Below are 16,992 nucleotides of genomic sequence, written 5' to 3'. Positions count from 1 at the left end.
AAGAACTACGGAGAGATCGCATGAGGGAACGAGGGGCGGTCTGGAGGGATTCAGCCTCCTGGCGCCTCTTAGGAACCTAATGATCAGGTCGTGCTTCCCTAAGGACTTACCGTCAACTGCGTCGTGGTGTGCTGCTATGGCTGCCAGCCTCTCCTGCAGGAAGGAAAGCACTGATCCGACTGCGCATCTCTGGGGGTCTTTGTGTCGAGAAGAACACCACTTAGCGAATAGACGCCACTTAAAGGCATACAGGCGCCTCGTAGAGGGGGCCCTAGCCTGAGTGATTGTGTCTACAACCGCGGGTGGTAGGCCACTTAGGTCTTCCGCGACCCGTCCAGGGACCAGACATGGAGATTCCAGAGGTCTGGGCGTGGGTGCCAGAGGGTGCCCCGTCCCTGAGAAAGAAGGTCCTTCCTCAGGGGAATTTGCCAGCGGGGAGCTGTCGCGAGGAGCGTGAGGTCCGAGAACCACGTCTGGGTGGGCCAGTAGGATGCTACCAGGACGACCTGCTCCTCGTCCTCCCTGACCTTGCACAGGGTCTGTGCAAGCAGGCTCACTGGGGGAAACGCATATTTGCAAATGCCAGGGGGCCAGCTGTGTGCCAGTGCGTCTATGCCGAGGGGAGCCTCGGTGAAGGCGTACTAGAGCGGGCAGTGGGAGGATTCTTGGGAGGCGAACAGGTCCACCTGTGCCTGACCGAATTGACTCCAAATCAGCTGGACCACCTGAGGGTGGAGTCTCCACTCTCCCCTGAGGGAAACCTGCCGTGACAGCGCGTCTGCTGTAGTGTTGAGGTTGCCCGGGATGTGAGTGGCTCGCAGCGACTTGAGGTGCTGCCGACTCCGGAGGAGGAGACGGCGGGCGAGTTGTGACATCCAGCAAGAGCGCAGACTGCCTTGGCGGTTGACATATGCTACCGTTGCCGTGCTGTCTGTCTGAACTAGCACGTGCTTGCCCTGGATCAATGGCCGGAACCTCCGCAGGGCGAGCAGAATTGCCAGTAACTCGAGGCAGTTGATGTGCCAACACAGTTGCGGGCCCGTCCAGAGGCTGCGTGCCCATTGCAAAATGCGCCCCAGCCATTTTGGAGGCATCTGTCGTGACCACAATGCGCCTGGAGACCAGTTCTAGGGGAACACCTGCTCGTAGAAATGAGAGGTCGGTCCAAGGGCTGAAAAGACGGTGACAGACCAACATAATGGCCACGCGGTGTGTCCCGTGGCGCCATGCCCGTCTCGGGACTCGAGTCTGGAGCCAGTGCTGAAGCGGCCTCATATGCATCAACCCGAGCGTGGTGGCCACCGCCGAGGATGCCATATGCCCCAGGAGCCTCTGAAAAAGTTTCAGTGGAACCGCTGTTTTTTGTTTGAACGCCTTCAAACAGGCCAGCACCGACTGGGCACACTCGCTCGTAAGGCGCGCCATCAAGGAGACTGAGTCCAACTCCAAACCGAGAAAAGAGATGCTCTGAACCGGGAGGAGCTTGCTCATTTCCCAGTTGACCTGAAGCCCTAGTCGGCTGAGATGTGAGAGCACCAGGTCCCTGTGTGCGCATAACCCAATCTTGATGCCGGATGCTCGCTAGAATGCGTCTTTGCGTCAGCATCTTGAACGGGAGTCTGTGTAAAGCCCGGTTCAGTACTCACAGGTCCAAGATTGGCCGCAACCCACCGCCTTTTTTCTGTACGATGAAGTAGGGGCTGTAAAACCCTTTCTTCATCTCGGCTGGAGGGACAGGTTCTATCGCGCCCTTCCGTAGGAGGATAGCGATCTCCGCGTGCAGAGTAATAGCGTTTTCGCCCTTGACCAAGGTGAAGTGAATACTGCTGAACCTGGGTGGGCGCCTGGCGAACTGAATCACGTAGCCGAGTCGGACGGTCTGGACCAGCCACCACGATGGATTGGGAAGTTCAAGCCATGCGTCCAAATTCCGTGCGAGGGGGACCAAGGGGACAATGTCGTCGGACGTACCGGCAGGTGGGGCCTCGCGGCGGGGCTGAGCGCGAGGTGCCACAGCACGTCGTGGCCATGCTGAGTCTAGGGACATCGAAGCACTTACCTGGCTCCTTGTGACCACCCCCGGAATAGCCTGAGACGGGGGAGGAAGAGGCCTGTCCTAGTAACCCGTGGAGGCTGCCACATCGGGGGTAGCTGTGTGCCACAACTGGGTGCTCAGGGGCGGAAAGGGCACCACTGGAGCGCCAATCCTGCAAGAAAAAGCCCATGGACGGTAGTCGTGGTGATGACCGTACACACTGGGTATGTGACCCAGGGAGCAAGGAAGCCGCTCTTTTGCTGAACTGTTGGGTACCGCAGCCACTTGGGCATGTGGTGAAATCAAACAAAAAGGCAACACAAGATTTTCCACCCGGCCCTCCACCGGGGGATGGAGTGGTTTTTCTACCATCTCCACATGAGTGGGTTCCCTCGTCCCTGTGTTGCCCGTCTCAGGGGCGCTTCGAGGACCTCCGTGGGTTCTTTGGCGCCGGCTGTGAGACGGGTGGCATCGGCTTCCTGCGGTGGGCTCCAAGCCGGGGCCGGGCCGGAGGGGCAGGCTGCGATGAGCAGACAGGGTGCGGGATCTTGAGCCGCGCCGGGGCAGTGCCGGATTGCTTCCGTCTGCTGCTTTACCGTCGATAACTGCTGGGCAAAGTCCTTAACGGTGTCGCCAAATAGGCCCACCTGGGAAATGGGGGCAGCAAGGAACCGCGTCTTGTTGGCCTCGCCCATCTCAACCAGGTTGAGCCAAAGGTGGCGCTCCTGGACCACTAGTGTGGCCATCGTCCGCCCGAGAGACCGCGCCGTGACCTTCATCATCCGGAGGGCAAGGTCGGTCGCCGAGCGCAGTTCCTGCATCAAACCTGGGGTGGAACTACCCTCGTGCAGTTCTTTCAGCACCTTGGCTTGGTGGACCTGCAGGAGAGCCATGGCGTGCAGGGCAGAGGCGGCTTGTCCAGCAGCGCTGTAGGCCTTAGCCGTCAGGGACGACGTGAGCCTACAGGGCTTGGACGGGAGCTTAGGGTGTCCATGCCAGGTGGCGGCACTTTGCGGGCATAAGTGCACCGCGAGCACCTTATCCACCAGGGGAATTGCCGTATAGCCCCTGGCCGCCCCGCCATCGAAGGTAGTGAGAGCGGGGGAACTGCGGAGTCGGGGTCGGGCAGTAAAAGGTGCCTCCCACGACTTCGTCAGCTCCTCATGCACCTCCGGGAAGAATGGCACTGGAGCGGGGCACGGCTGTTTTGAGCGGCGCCGCGAGCCCAGTCACCAATCATCAAGCCGCGAGGGTTCAGGGGAGAGTGGAGGGTTCCACTCTAGCCCGATGCTCACGGCCGCCCGGGAAAGCATGTCCATCATTTCGGCATCGGCCTGTGACTGGGCAACCGTCCCCGAAGGGGGAAGCCCAGCTGAAGCTTCTGCGTCTGACTGGACAAGCCCGCTCTCCTATGCTGCGCTCGAGAGCTCATAATCTTCACGGGCCCCGAACAAGAAGCCAGACTCGCCATGTGACGAGCCGGCGAACTCATCCGGAAGCCTGATTGGGGCAGACGAGCGTGCTGGGGAATGGGAGGTCAGCGGGGGGAGACCCGGCGGAGACGATCCCATTGAGGTCCACAAATCGCCCCCAGTGCTAGCCACGCTGACCTCATACCCGTAGGTAGGAGGACCGAGGCGGGGAGCCGCTGGGGTGGCTTGCTTTCTTACTAAAGCAAGCCGCGACCGCAACGTTGCCATGGTCATGTTCTCGCAGTGAGAACATGAACCATTCATAAACGTTGCCTCCGTGTGGGTCGCGCCCAGACACGAAAGACAGCAATCATGACCATCCGAAGTTGAGAGAAAACAACCGCAATCAGGAATAACACACAATCGGAAAGGCATCTTTAGAAAGACGCGTCTTTAAAAAGACGTTCCGTGTGTGCGCTCTTTTAGAGAAATATACTCTTTTAGAGGGGAAAAATGCTCTTTCAGAAGATATATTCTCTAGTTTTTCTGCCGAAGCACCCAGGGGCGTTCTCTGCAGTGCACCAGTGCAGAGGAGGGAGAAGCCGCTGAAATGCGCCGTCAGATCCAGCAGAGGTGAATGAACAGTGCTATTCAGCTCAATGAGCATGACCGTTCGGCTCCGAAGACAAAATCTGAATGAGTGGTTGCATACCAGCTCCTTTTATACCCGTATGTCCGGGGGAGTGGCATGCAAATACCACTCGCCAATTTTCATTGGCCTTTTATCAAAGACCAGAGGTGTCTTGGGCTCCCAAGAGTGACCCCTAGTGTCACTACATCGACACCAACGTCGAGTGAGTGACAGATAGGGAACACTGTGCTTACTGTATACAAACAACCTCTTCATGGTGATCGATATACTGTAGTATATAATGAGCATATACTGCAGGCTAGCGAAAAGGTCAAGAGCCAGACACCTCTCACAAACATCAATTTCTTTTCGAAAAATTCATGGTGAAACTTGTTAAAAATGTTTTATTATTTTATCAAGTTCAATTTACTTAGTCAACATTAAATGGCCTTTACAACCCATTTTCCTTCTTTAATATGCCAAGTTTCTGAGTGTAAGAGAATATTCAATGAGAAAACAAATGTCTACATGCAGGGTTTCCGCGGGTCCTTAAAAAGTCTTAAAAAGTCTCAAATCCAATAATCCGAATTTTAGGCCTTAAAATGTCTTAAATGTCTTAAATACGATTTCGACAGGTCTTAAAAAATGTATTGGATTATGAAGTTAATGTTACTTTTATAAAGTTCTAAACTTCAGCCTCGCTTTTAAATGTGTTTTTTGGAGAATTTCTTTATTTTTTATTGATCACGCTGTAACAAAACTACAAAACGAAACCACTCATGCAAATTGTGTAGCCCGGACAGAATTTATCGGAGCACGCCCACAATGTGGTGTGTGGGCTAATGTGGCCCCTCCTCCCATAAAAAAAGTATTGCTACTTCTAGAAGTAATAAGTTAAATTGTTTCTGTTAACGTAACTTTCATCTATTATGGTTAAGTGCAAGTTCAACGAGATCTGGCTCGAGAACAGTGCATTTAGTGCTTGGTTGAAGCCTGTTGAAAATAATGAAATTGAAGCCTGCTGCACCTTGTGCAAGAAAACGCTCAAAATAGGAACTTTGGGTATAAATGCATTAGGGAAGTCAGAAAAACATAAATCCACTGTAAAAAGCCACCAGCAAACGCCTGCCATCACTCAATATTGTTCTGAATTCACATTGGGAGCATCACCAAAGTCCGGCCGCAGTGCGACCCTGTCTGCACTAACAATGTTAACTCCTGCAACTCCAGTAAGCGACCTCCGGACAGCATTTGGATCTACGCCAACATTAAAAGTGGAGGTGCTCTGAACTTTACACACTGTAGCAAAACATATAAAAGCAATGAAGACATAGGTGAGCTGTTTCAAACCATATTCCCTGATTCTGACTTCGCTAAAACCTTCATTATGCAAATTGGATTGGCAGATTTCATTTAAAGAGACCTCATCTCAAAAATTAATAAGGGTCCGTCATCATGCTGATGTTCGACCAAAGTCTAAATCAAATAAACAAAACCAAGCAGTTGGACCTGCATGTACATTTCTGGGAAGGCGAGCATGTACAGCCGAGGTACCTGAGGTCCCATTTTTTTGGGGCATGCGACAGCCCTGCACTTACTGAAACGTGTCAAAGTAAGTAAAAGTTTTATTTATTAGCAAGCATTACATAATTTTTATTCTCACATTCATAGATTTTTTTTCAATAGCAATGCTATGGCAAAGTGTGATGATCTATTCTGTTGCATATTAAAAGGATAGTTCACCCATTTTTTAAATGTGTATATTGTTTCACTTATCCCCAAAATGGTATGTAGGACAGTTGTAATGGTGTCTACCTCACACAGTTCTAGCTGTGCTGGTGGTTATTTTGCAAGAAATCTAGCTGGGGGGATAGTTATTTGAGCACAGCTAGAACAATGTGAGGAAGCCGTCATTGCCACTGTCCTACATACAGTGATGGGCAGTAGCTTCGCTACAAATAGCAAGCTATTAGCTTAACTACATTTCTCAGTAGTGAGGTGGTAGCTTCGCTAGTTTTTAAACCAAGTAGCTTTTCAGTAGCGAAGCTGTATTTTTGTTAAGGTAGTGCGTAGCATTGACAAAAAGCTACACCACTGCATAATACATCACACTGGTGTTTACTATAGCCAGTTTTGAATCAGAACTAAATAAGTCTGACTCACAAATGAATTGCTCATCTGAGTCGGTTCTTAACAATGAATTGGTCACAGGTTATAGCAAAGTGGTCTGAATCGGTTCACGATTCAATCTGAATGACTCAGAAAGCTTATGCGCGCGCTGCTGAATCATTTGGTGCGCGCTCTCATTTGTCAGCATGCTCACAGAATATTTTAAAACATGGAAAATAAAGATAATGCTGGTTGCAGTGGATCTACAATCAATGGAAACCAAATCTACAAATGCATCCTATCATTTGCCAGTGATAAAGAAGGTTTTTATTAAGTTCAACACGTATGCAGCTTGTAAACGACTTCTGCAGGTAAAGAAATTGTACGACCAAAAGAGTATCAAAACACTTAAAATCCTACACGAAAACACATAGAAATGTACCATGGCATTACCATGTTTTTGGACATGTACCATTACCTGGGAGTGTAATAGGTAGCTGTGCAGTGTGTAAACCTCACTCCCCTGGCTTCAAGAGGCGCACTAGCGACTGACGCTAGAGGCTGTAGCCTTTAGCCTCCTCGTTAGCACGCCCGCCTCCCATGCCGGAAATGCTGGTTCAAATCCCATTCGGAGTGGGTCGAGCAGGACCGGTTGCAGTGGTGCCGTGACCTGGATGGGAGTGAGGTTTAGGGGGGTGAGTGTAAGGGTAGCCAGCTGGTAGGTAGCTGTGCAGTGTGTAAACCTCACTCCCCTGGTCTCAAGCGGTGCATTAGCGACTGACGCTAGAGGCTGTAGCCTTTAGTCTCCTTGTTAGCATGCCCGCCTTCCATGCAGGAGACGCCAGTTCGAATCCCATTCGGAGCAGGTCGAGCAGGACCGGTTGCAGGAGCACTATGTTAATACAGTGGTTTACAAATAAGGTAGACATATAGTGAAATACCATAGTAGTACCATGGTATTATTTGAATTACCTTGAAGCACCATGTACATTCAATTGTATATGAATGTGGTAATCATATATCAGATTTGGGCTTTCTGTCAGAAGCTGCTCATTCTGACACATGGACAGGCCTCTGTGGAGAGTGGAGACTTGCAACATGCAGGAGGACACTGTTGTTGCACACAGGCTTGTGTGTGATTATGTCACTCTACACGGGGGGTTACCAAGGTTCCCCTCACAAAAAAGCTCCTGACTTCTGTGGCATCAGCCAGGTCCAGGTACCGTGTCCACCTTGATCAAAAGAGAAGGAAGCAGGAGTCTGATGCACAGGGCCAGAAGAGAAAGGCTATAGAGGATTACCTGAAGGTACTAAAAAAGAAAAGGAAAACCATCCAAGAGGTTTCTGAAAGTCAGGCCAGAGACACAGACAGGTTTGCAGAGGAGGCTGAGGGCAAGGCTGGCAGTCGAATGGCCCAGCTCATAACAAAGTCAAATGCTCTGAGGAGAGGCTACAAGGAAAAGTTAGCTGAGCTCAAGAACATTGAGGAGGAGATTGCAGCCAAGGGAGAAAAGATCAGATTAATGTAGCCTAGTTATTGTGTACACACACACACACACACACACACACACACACACATTACTCTTGTGTACACAGTTCTGTGTAGTCATGTTCATGTTGAATGTGAATAAATTAATTTACTTTGCAAGTAATTCTGGGACTCTGATTTTCCTTCATATCCTTCATAATTTGTTTGCCAGTAATGATGTTAAATAGGTCTTAAATTGCATTCATAATGGTCTTAAAAAGGTCTTAAAAAGTCTTAAATTTAAATTGCTGAAACCCGCAGAAACCCTGACATGATTATATCCATCAGTAATTGATTGGATCAGAAAAAGCGGACATTCCAGACCACAATGGAGCCACACTTGAATGCAAGTTTGCAGTGGATTGTGGAGGACTACCTCCTCCTAAAAAAACACCTGCACTTTTGAGGAGGCTTTTTGACCAGAATGTGGAGGCTGGAGGTCAAGTTCAGCCTCGTGCATCCGAGTCCAATGTATCCCAATGGTAATTTACAATGGAATAGATTGTAATACCAAATTAATATGATTGACATAAACCTTTTTTACACTAACATGAACATAAACGGCATTAAATTACTGCATCAATTATTTGGCAAGATTTTAGGGTAGTCTAAAGCCCAAAAGTATCCTTCGGTCAGATGTGAACACTGAGCGACTGTGTACAGGACAAGTGCAAAAATCTCATAATCAGCAGATTGCTCGTGCACTGATCAAGCGCATCCAGATTTTTATAACTGCGCATCTTTGAATGCGCAGAATGTGCATGTGCTTGGAATTATTTGCACTAATTAGTGGGTCCACAAGGTGGCAAGTTGCTGTTGTTGTCACAAAGAAGCGCTAGAAGATGATGTAATCGCCGGTAAACAACAGGAGACAAAGGTAAAATCAACAACAGTGGATGTGCAAGTAAAGAGCACGTGTGAGGAGGTCAGTAGATACCTGCATTTGTATAACTGGAGTCTGAAGGAATATAAAGACATCTTTATGGGTCTAAACTTTTGAACAAAAATAGTCCAGTGTCTTATAGCAGTTGTAGCGTATGTGCCAACTGCCTGAATATGCGCGCACAGTCATATGGAGTATACTTTGACAGGCTCACATTCGACCGTATGCATACGCTGAGCATTCGCATCAAAATCTAAGTATACTGTACCTTGGGCTTAAAACAGTAGCCTAAAACAATGATGCTGAAAGAACTATTACAGCACCTTCCTAAACCCCTGTAATAACATGTACTGATGAATCATGCACAATAAAACCAAAAACACATACATTTTTAGAAAGTAAATAGGGTCCATTTTGATTTCATGTTTACCTAAATGCATTTGTAGAACCAACAGCCACATTCAAATTGAAGTATTAAGATTTACACTCACATGTGGTGGGCTTGTAACAGTTGTGTCCATGTCGAAAGTACTGTGGGTTCTCAGTGACAGGAATGCGACTCATGCCAATGACCACAGCATCAGGTCCCGCATCAAGAGAGCAGGGGGTGACGATCCCATGGTTGACATGATGAAGAGGACTTGCAGAGTCTTCCTCCCCACTGATGACTGCCACAGGGCCTGAAAAACAAACACAAAGAAAACTCAATTTTACTGCGGAAAATGTGAGTGGTGGTTGCCTGTGCAAAAGAACAGTAGCTTCCACAATGCTAAGGTGTTGTGAGTGGTTGCCAGTGTGTTGTTATGTGATTGTTAAGTAGTTGATTACTGGCCCAGGTCAAAAAAGTTGACCTTGTCTTTATGATATTCTGGTCTCTAGATATGGCTTGGGTCTCTCTTTTAGTGCTAGTCTATGGGATTTTTTCACCTGCGTTATCGTCCAGCAGGTGAAAATCGCAAGTGCTCTCCTCAATAAGCCACACAATTTGAGACATTATGTCCATACTCTAAATGATTCAGTGCGAATTACATGCCAAAGTTTAACCCTCGTATTGTCTTAGGGTCATTTTTGACCAGGGACAGGTAAAGAATATGTGATAAATACTGCATAGTTATTGGTATGGAACCAAACCAAATTTAGGCCAATATGGTATGAGCCAGTTGTGGCACTTCACCTTCAGACTTTCTTTAAATAGTTTTTTGTACATCTATGAATCAAATTTGACCAAAGTTTAGCCCATTAGCCACATACTGTTCTATACCTTCTATACTGCATCTTTCCCACAAATTGCACACTTTTCTCTCAAACTGGGTTTGTGCATACATGCTGCGCTGACTGCGCTGTGCTGACTGCCCCCTGGTGACTGCAAATCACAAAAAGATAAAGATGGTACTTCAAGCTTGAATTGCTCCAATGGTACATAGGAAAATTCCTTCTTATGGAATATACGTATATACTGTACGACAGGGGGCATGATTAATTGTGTTGATTTTTTAAGACTTTAAACATTTTTAATTATTAATCAAACTAAATTAACACGTTAAATCGACAACCCGACAAAAAAAGCTAAAGTAAGTATAGTGTTTCTATCAAATATGTGAATACTTGCTTTGTAGTCCAGAAAAAATTTTGAAATACCATTATTTGGAGGCATTAAAAAGGCAAAATATACCAAAACATCTTGTTACCTTAAAAATGAACAAGAGACACGTTTTACTTTATAGTAGGCTGCTCACAGTATAGGCCTACAGTATATATTTAGATTCAATCAGTCTCACCATCTCACATATCTTACATCAGTAGCAGTTTGAGACTCAGTGGACACCTGAAGAGACCTGAAAGGTATTTTTTTCTCACCTATATTGTCTCAGGGTGATGGAACATTGCCCAAACCTGCTAGGTGTAACACCAGCCAAAGAAAACCGAGGTGCAAGGTGTGTTAAAGGTGTGTACAAGAACTTTAATAAGAGCAGGCCAACCACTGGCACACAAATACCAGACTGAAAGTGACCTGCGCACTTGTATATATATATGAAACACTTTTATACATAGTGTAATGTAATAACTTCAATGAATTCTTAAAGGAATAGTTCACTCAATAATACTGTTATCATTTACCCTCATCTTTTGAAACTCATATGACTTTCTTCTGTGGAACACAAAAGGAGTTATTTATAGTGAAATGTCCAACCTGCCCTTTTCCATACAATGTAAATGAATTAGAGGCCATGGCTATCAAAAAAGATTTTCAGTAGAAAAAACTACATGACAGACAGAGAGAGACAGAGTAAAAAAAAAAAAAAATCATTTTTGGGTGAATTATTCCTTTAAATTTTGGGTAGATGGATCTTTGCAATTTGATAAGAATTTCTTTAGCTCACATAGCAACAGAACTATCGGATTAGATTTGATTAAACTGATAATAAATAAAACCCCTCTGAAACTAAAATAAATAAATGAAACCAAAGGCAAAATCTTAGACTTAGTCTTCAAATGAACATCATCCTTTGTTAACGATATTCTCTGATTGCTTTCGCTGATCAGGACTTACAAATGTGCCGCAATAGTTTTCATATATGCTTCCAAAGTTTTTTATTTACACTCCCTGAGTTTTCATTTGCAGTTCTGCCACAAATTTCTCATGTGGGCGGGGCTAACAGGGATGGGTTCTTTTTGGCTAGTGAGTTTTTGAGTGACAGCACCTTGACCTGGAAGTTGAGGTCTGTATTATGAGAATCGTCCTGGTTACTTGCGTAACCTCTTGGGAGCCCGAGACACCTCTGGTCTTTGATAAAAGGCCAATAAAAATTGGCGAGTGGTATTTGCATGCCACTCCCCCGGACATATGGGTATAAAAGGAGCTGGTATGCAACCACTCATTCAGGTTTTATGCTGAGGAGCCGAGACAAGGTCTGGCCATTTCAGCGGGTAGTTCAGCGTTGTGGCAGGAGGGACACAACGTCTCATTCCCTCCATCAGATAATGGAGGTTACGCAAGTAACCAGGATGTTCCCTATCTGTCACTCACTCAACGTTGTGTCGGTGTACTGACACTAGGGGTCCTTATACAAAATGCCTCAACTGGCTCAACTGTGTTACGTGAACTGGTGGTGTGTGAGGGGCAGGCAACTGTGTGCCTCATAGCCAGCGCACCAGGCCGACACGTAACCTCCCCCGACATAGTTATGAGTGTCGACGGGCCTTTGGGGACAAGTCGACTACCCAAAAGATAGAGACAGGCTAACCCAGTCATGGCCTCTTTTCCCCTTCTTTTTTCCACTCCCTAAAAAACAAGGGGGATTATCCGACTGGGTCGCCAGGTCTAGTCGGGGGGTGTCCCTCCCAAGGGGAGGACACCGTGGAGACCACACCTCGCCCAAAGAGAGGGGGGGATATTTAAGTGGAAAATACATCACATGGTCTTGCCGACCATGTGGATAAGTCTTATTGTAGATCCTACCCAGTGGGGGAGGAGTTACTACAAACATGGAGATTGTGGCAGAGGGGGCTCTGCCCAAGGAAGACGCAGTTTGCCAACAGGGAAACAAATTAGCAGAAGATATACAATCGCATGGGGTCACCTTACAGGGAACTGTCACATGTGGAGCACCAACCCCAGAACAGGGCTCTTAGTTAGGACGTGTACTGGGCCGGCAGCGAGTCTCTCCGAAAACTCGACTGCCACAGGGCTTGGAGGAAGTCAACCAAGGAACATAGTTTGTGAACACTACTGGGAATTAATGGCGCACGTCTTCAGCTCAGAGGAGGTGAAAGGTGATATGTGCAAGCGATACACCCGGCCGGCTATCCTGGGTTTATCCACTTGTATTGCATGCCACTACCTGGGACGAAACCAGTTCCACCCGGAGGTTGTAGAACCTTGCAAAGGTGTTGGGTGTTGCCCAGCCCACTGCACTGCAAATGTCTGTTAGAGAGACACCCCTGGCCAGGGCCCAGGAGGCCGCTACACCCCTGGTAGAATGGGCTCGTAGCCCTACCGGGGGCGGCACGTCCTGGGTGTGATATGCCATAGCTATGGCATCAATGAGCCAGTGGGCGATCCTCTGCTTGGAGACAGTGCTTCCTTTCCGCTGTGCACCAAAGCAGACAAAGAGCTGCTCAGAGATCCTAAAGCTCTGCGTGCGATCCAAATAGATGCGTAAAGCATGCACCGGACACAGCAACAACAGGGCTGGGTCTGCCTCCTCCTGGGGCAGCGCTCGCAGGTTCACCACCTGGTCCCTAAAAGGGGTCGTGGGAACCTTGGGCACATAGCCCGGTCGGGGTCTCAGGATCACGTTAGAGTAGCCCGGACCGAACTCCAGGCACGTTTCGCTGACAGAGAACGCTTGCAGGTCTCCTACCCTCTTGATGGAAGTGAGCACAGTCAGGGGGGCAGTCTTCAAGGAGAGTGCCTTAAGCTCAGCTGACTGCAAAAGCTCAAAGGGGGCTCTCTGTAGACCCTGAAGAACTATAGAGAGGTCCCATGAGGGAACAAGGCACGGTCTGGAGGAGTTCAGCCTCCTGGCACCTCTCAGGAACCTGATGATCAGGTCATGCTTCCCTAAGGACTTACCGTCCACTGTGTCATGGTGTGCTGCTATAGCAGCAACGTACACCTTCAAGGCGGAAGGGGACAGCCGCCCTTCCAACCTCTCCTGCAGGAAGGAAAGCACCGATCCAACTGCGCATCTCTGGGGGTCTTCCCGTCGGTAAGAACACCACTTAGTGGATAGATGCCACTTAAAGGCATACAGGCACCTCATAGAGGGGGCCCTAGCCTGAGTGATCGTGTCTACCACCGCGGGTCATTCCAGAGGTCTGGTCGCGGGTGCCAGATGGTGCCCCATCCCTGAGAAAGAAGGTCCTTCCTCAGGTGAATTCGCCGGGGGGGCTGTCACGAGGAGCGTGAGGCCCGATACCACGTCTGTGTGGGCCAGTAGGGTGCTACCAGGATGACCTGCTCCTCGTCCTCCCTGACCTTGCACAGAGTCTGAACGCATATTTGCGTAGGCCAGGAGGCCAGCTGTGTGCCAGCACATCTATGCTGAGAGGTGCCTCAGTCAGGGCGTACCAGAGCGGGCAGTGGGAGGATTCTTGGGAGGCGAACAGGTCTACCTGTGCCTGTCCGAATCGACTCCCAATCAGCTGGACCACCTGAGGGTGGAGTCTCCACTCTCCCCTGAGGGTAACCTGCCGTGACAGCGCGTCCGGTGCAGTGTTGAGGTCGCCCTGGATATGAGTAGCGACAGACTGCGACACACACAGCATGATTTACAGCCGTTAATTCCTCATTCTGGAGAAAGACGGCAGGCTTCGCCCCATTCTAGTTCTGAGATGCTTGAATTGCGCGCTCGCAACACGCCCATTCATAATGTTAACTCAGAAATAGATCTGATCACACATCCATCCTCAGGACTGATTTGCGTCAATAGATCTGAAGGACGCGTACTTCGTGTACCAATTGCACCGTGTTACAGTGGGCTTTTTATCCTTGCATTTGTCATGCCCTGTGTAGGCGCTACATGCATAAATTGAGCGAACCCGCCAGTTCAGACTGTCTGATCAGCTCTTTGTGTGCCACGAAGGACGTATGAAAGGAATGTCCATCTCCAAGAAAGACTTTCTCACTGGATTGTTGATGCGATTGCCCTGGCTTACGAGTCGCAGGGTAAGATCTGCGAAATATGGCATTATATCTTATGGTGTTAAAGCACACTCAACTAGAGGCATGGCCTCCTCATGGGCATTGACAAATGGTGTGTCTTTACAAAACTTTTGTTTTGCAGCAGGATGGTTTCTCAAAACACTTTCAAAAGGTTTTCAGAATCAGAATCAGAATCAGCTTTATTGCCAAGTATGCTTACACATACAAGGAATTTGTCTTGGTGACAGGAGCTTCCAGTGTACAACAATACAAAAACAATACAAAAACAGCAGCAAGACATATATAATAATAAAAAATAAATATACACATACGTACAGATACACGCATACATACATACACACATATACATGGGTAGTGCAAATCTAATACAATCTGTTATGTACAGTGCAAAAAAATTTTTTTGTTGTTGTTGTTGTTTTTTTTTCCAGAGGAATGAAATGACAGAAGTGGTTGGATGTGTTGGATAAATATAAAAAAGACTAAACTGTGTATTGCACATAGTTATTGCTCAGTGGGGCAATTTAACTGTTCATGAGATGGATAGCCTGAGGGAAAACACTGTCCCTCTGAAGCGTCGGCCAGAAGGCAACAGTTCAAAAAGGTAATGGGCAGGGTGAGTGGGGTCCAGAGTGATTTTTCCAGCCTTTTTCCTCACTCTGGAAGTGTATAGTTCTTGAAGTAGGGGTGGGGGTGGGGGGGGGGGGGACCGACCAATAATCCTCTTAGCAGTCCGAACTGTCCTTTGTAGTTTTCTGATGTCTGATTTTGTAGCTGAACCTAACCAGACAGTTACTGAAGTGCAGAGGACAGACTCAATGACTGCTGAGTAAAACTGTATCAGCAGCGCCTGTGGCAGGTTGAATTTCCTCAGCTGGCGAAGGAAGTACAACCTCTGCTGGGCCTTTTTCACAATGGAGTCAATGTGGGTCTCCCACTTCAGGTCCTGTGAGATGGTAGTGCCCAGGAACCTGAATGACTCCACTGCTGCCACAGTGCTGTTTATAATGGTGAGGGGGGTCAGTGTTGGGGTGTTCCTTCTAAACTCCACAATGATCTCCACCGTTTTGAGCATGTTCAGCTCAAGGTTGTTTTGACTGCACCAGACAGCCAGCTGTTCAACCTCCCTTCTGTATGCAGACTCATCGTCATCTCAGATGAGGCCAATGACAGTGGTGTTGTCTGCAAACTTCAGGAGCTTGACAGAGGGGTCCTTGGTGATGCAGTCATTGGTGTAGAGGGATAAGAGTAGTGGGGAGAGCACACATCCCTGGGGGCACCAGTGCTGACTGTACAGGTGATAGAAGTGAGTTTCCTCTGTCTCACAAGCTGCTGCCTGTCCATCAGAAAGCTGGTAATCCACTGACAGATCGACATGGGAACAGAGAGTTGGTGTAATTTATTCTGGAGTATAGCTGGGATGATGGTGTTGAAAGCCAAACTGAAGTCCACAAAAAGGATCCTTGCATATGTCCCTGGTCTGTCCAGATGTTGCAGGATATGATGCAATCCTATGTTGACTGCATCATCCACAGACATGTTTGCTCGATAAGCAAATTGAAGGGGATCTAGAAAGGGTCCAGTGATGTTCTTCAGGTGGGCCAACACCAGTCTCTCAAATGATTTCATGACCACAGACGTCAGGGCGACAGGTCTGTAGTCATTAAGTCCTGTGATTTTTGGTTTCTTTGGGACAGGAATAATGATTGAGCGTTTGAAGCAGCATGGGACTTCACACTGATTCAGTGATCTATTGAAGATCTGTGTAAAGATGGGGGCCAGCTGGTTAGCACAGGATCGAAGACACACTGGTGAGACGCCATCTGGGCCTGAAGCTTTCCTCGTCTTTTGTTTCTGAAAGTCGCGGCTCACATCATCTTCACAGATCATAAGTGCAGGTTGAGTAGCAGGAGGGGGGAGGAGGGGGGTTGCAGGAGGTGTTGGTGTTTGTGTAAAGTGAAGGTCAGAGTGGGTGTCAGGTGTGAGATTGGGCCTTTCAAATCTGCAGTAGAACACATTCAGGTCATCAGCCAGTTGTTGGTTCCCTACAGGGTTGGGGGTAGGAGTCCTGTAATTTGTGAGTTGTTTCATGCCACTCCACACTGATGCAGGGTCGTTAGCTGAAAACTTGTTTTTCAGCTTCTCAGAGTATCTTCTTTTAGCCACTCTGATATCCTTGTTCAGTGTGCTCCTGGCCTGATTGTACAAGACATTATCCCCACCCTTGTAAGTATCCTCTTTGGCCTGACGAAGCTGTCTGAGCTCTGCTGTAAACCACGGTTTGTCATTGTTGAACTTTAAATAAGTCCTAGTAGGAATGCACATATCCTCACAGAAACTGATATATGATGTAACAGTATCTGTGAGCTCGTCCAGGTCTGTGGCTGCACCCTCAAAAACACTCCAATCCGTGCAATCGAAGCAGGCTTATAGTTCCCGCTCTGCTTCATTGGTCCATCACTTTACAGTCCTTACTACTGGCTTGGTTGATTTTAATTTCTGCCTGTAGGTTGGAAGAAGATGAACCAGACAGTGATCAGAGAGTCCCAAAGCTGCTCTAGAGACAGAGCGATATGCATCCTTTATTGTTGTATAGCAGTGATCCAGTATGTTCCTGTTTCTGGTGGGGCATGTAAAGTGCTGTTTGTATTTGGGCAGTTCACGTGTGAGATTTGCTTTGTTAAAATCCCCAAGAATAATAATAACTGAGTCCGGGTATTGTTGTTCTG

At 47.9% G+C, this 16,992-nt stretch overlaps 1 protein-coding gene across 1 annotated transcript in view; it reads right to left on the bottom strand.

Moving 5' to 3' along the window:
- LOC127413494 (NT-3 growth factor receptor-like) overlaps window positions 1-16,992 on the bottom strand; it is a 259,870-nt gene that overhangs the window by 69,420 nt on the left and 173,458 nt on the right. The window contains exon 12 of the mRNA XM_051650682.1: window positions 9,090-9,278. Within this exon, the coding sequence (XP_051506642.1) occupies window positions 9,090-9,278 (189 nt within the window). The remainder of the gene's footprint in view (window positions 1-9,089; window positions 9,279-16,992) is intronic.

This window comes from Myxocyprinus asiaticus, chromosome 2, assembly GCF_019703515.2.
Source record: "Myxocyprinus asiaticus isolate MX2 ecotype Aquarium Trade chromosome 2, UBuf_Myxa_2, whole genome shotgun sequence".
Lineage (NCBI taxonomy): Eukaryota > Metazoa > Chordata > Actinopteri > Cypriniformes > Catostomidae > Myxocyprinus > Myxocyprinus asiaticus.
This window is presented reverse-complemented; position numbering and strand designations above follow the sequence as displayed.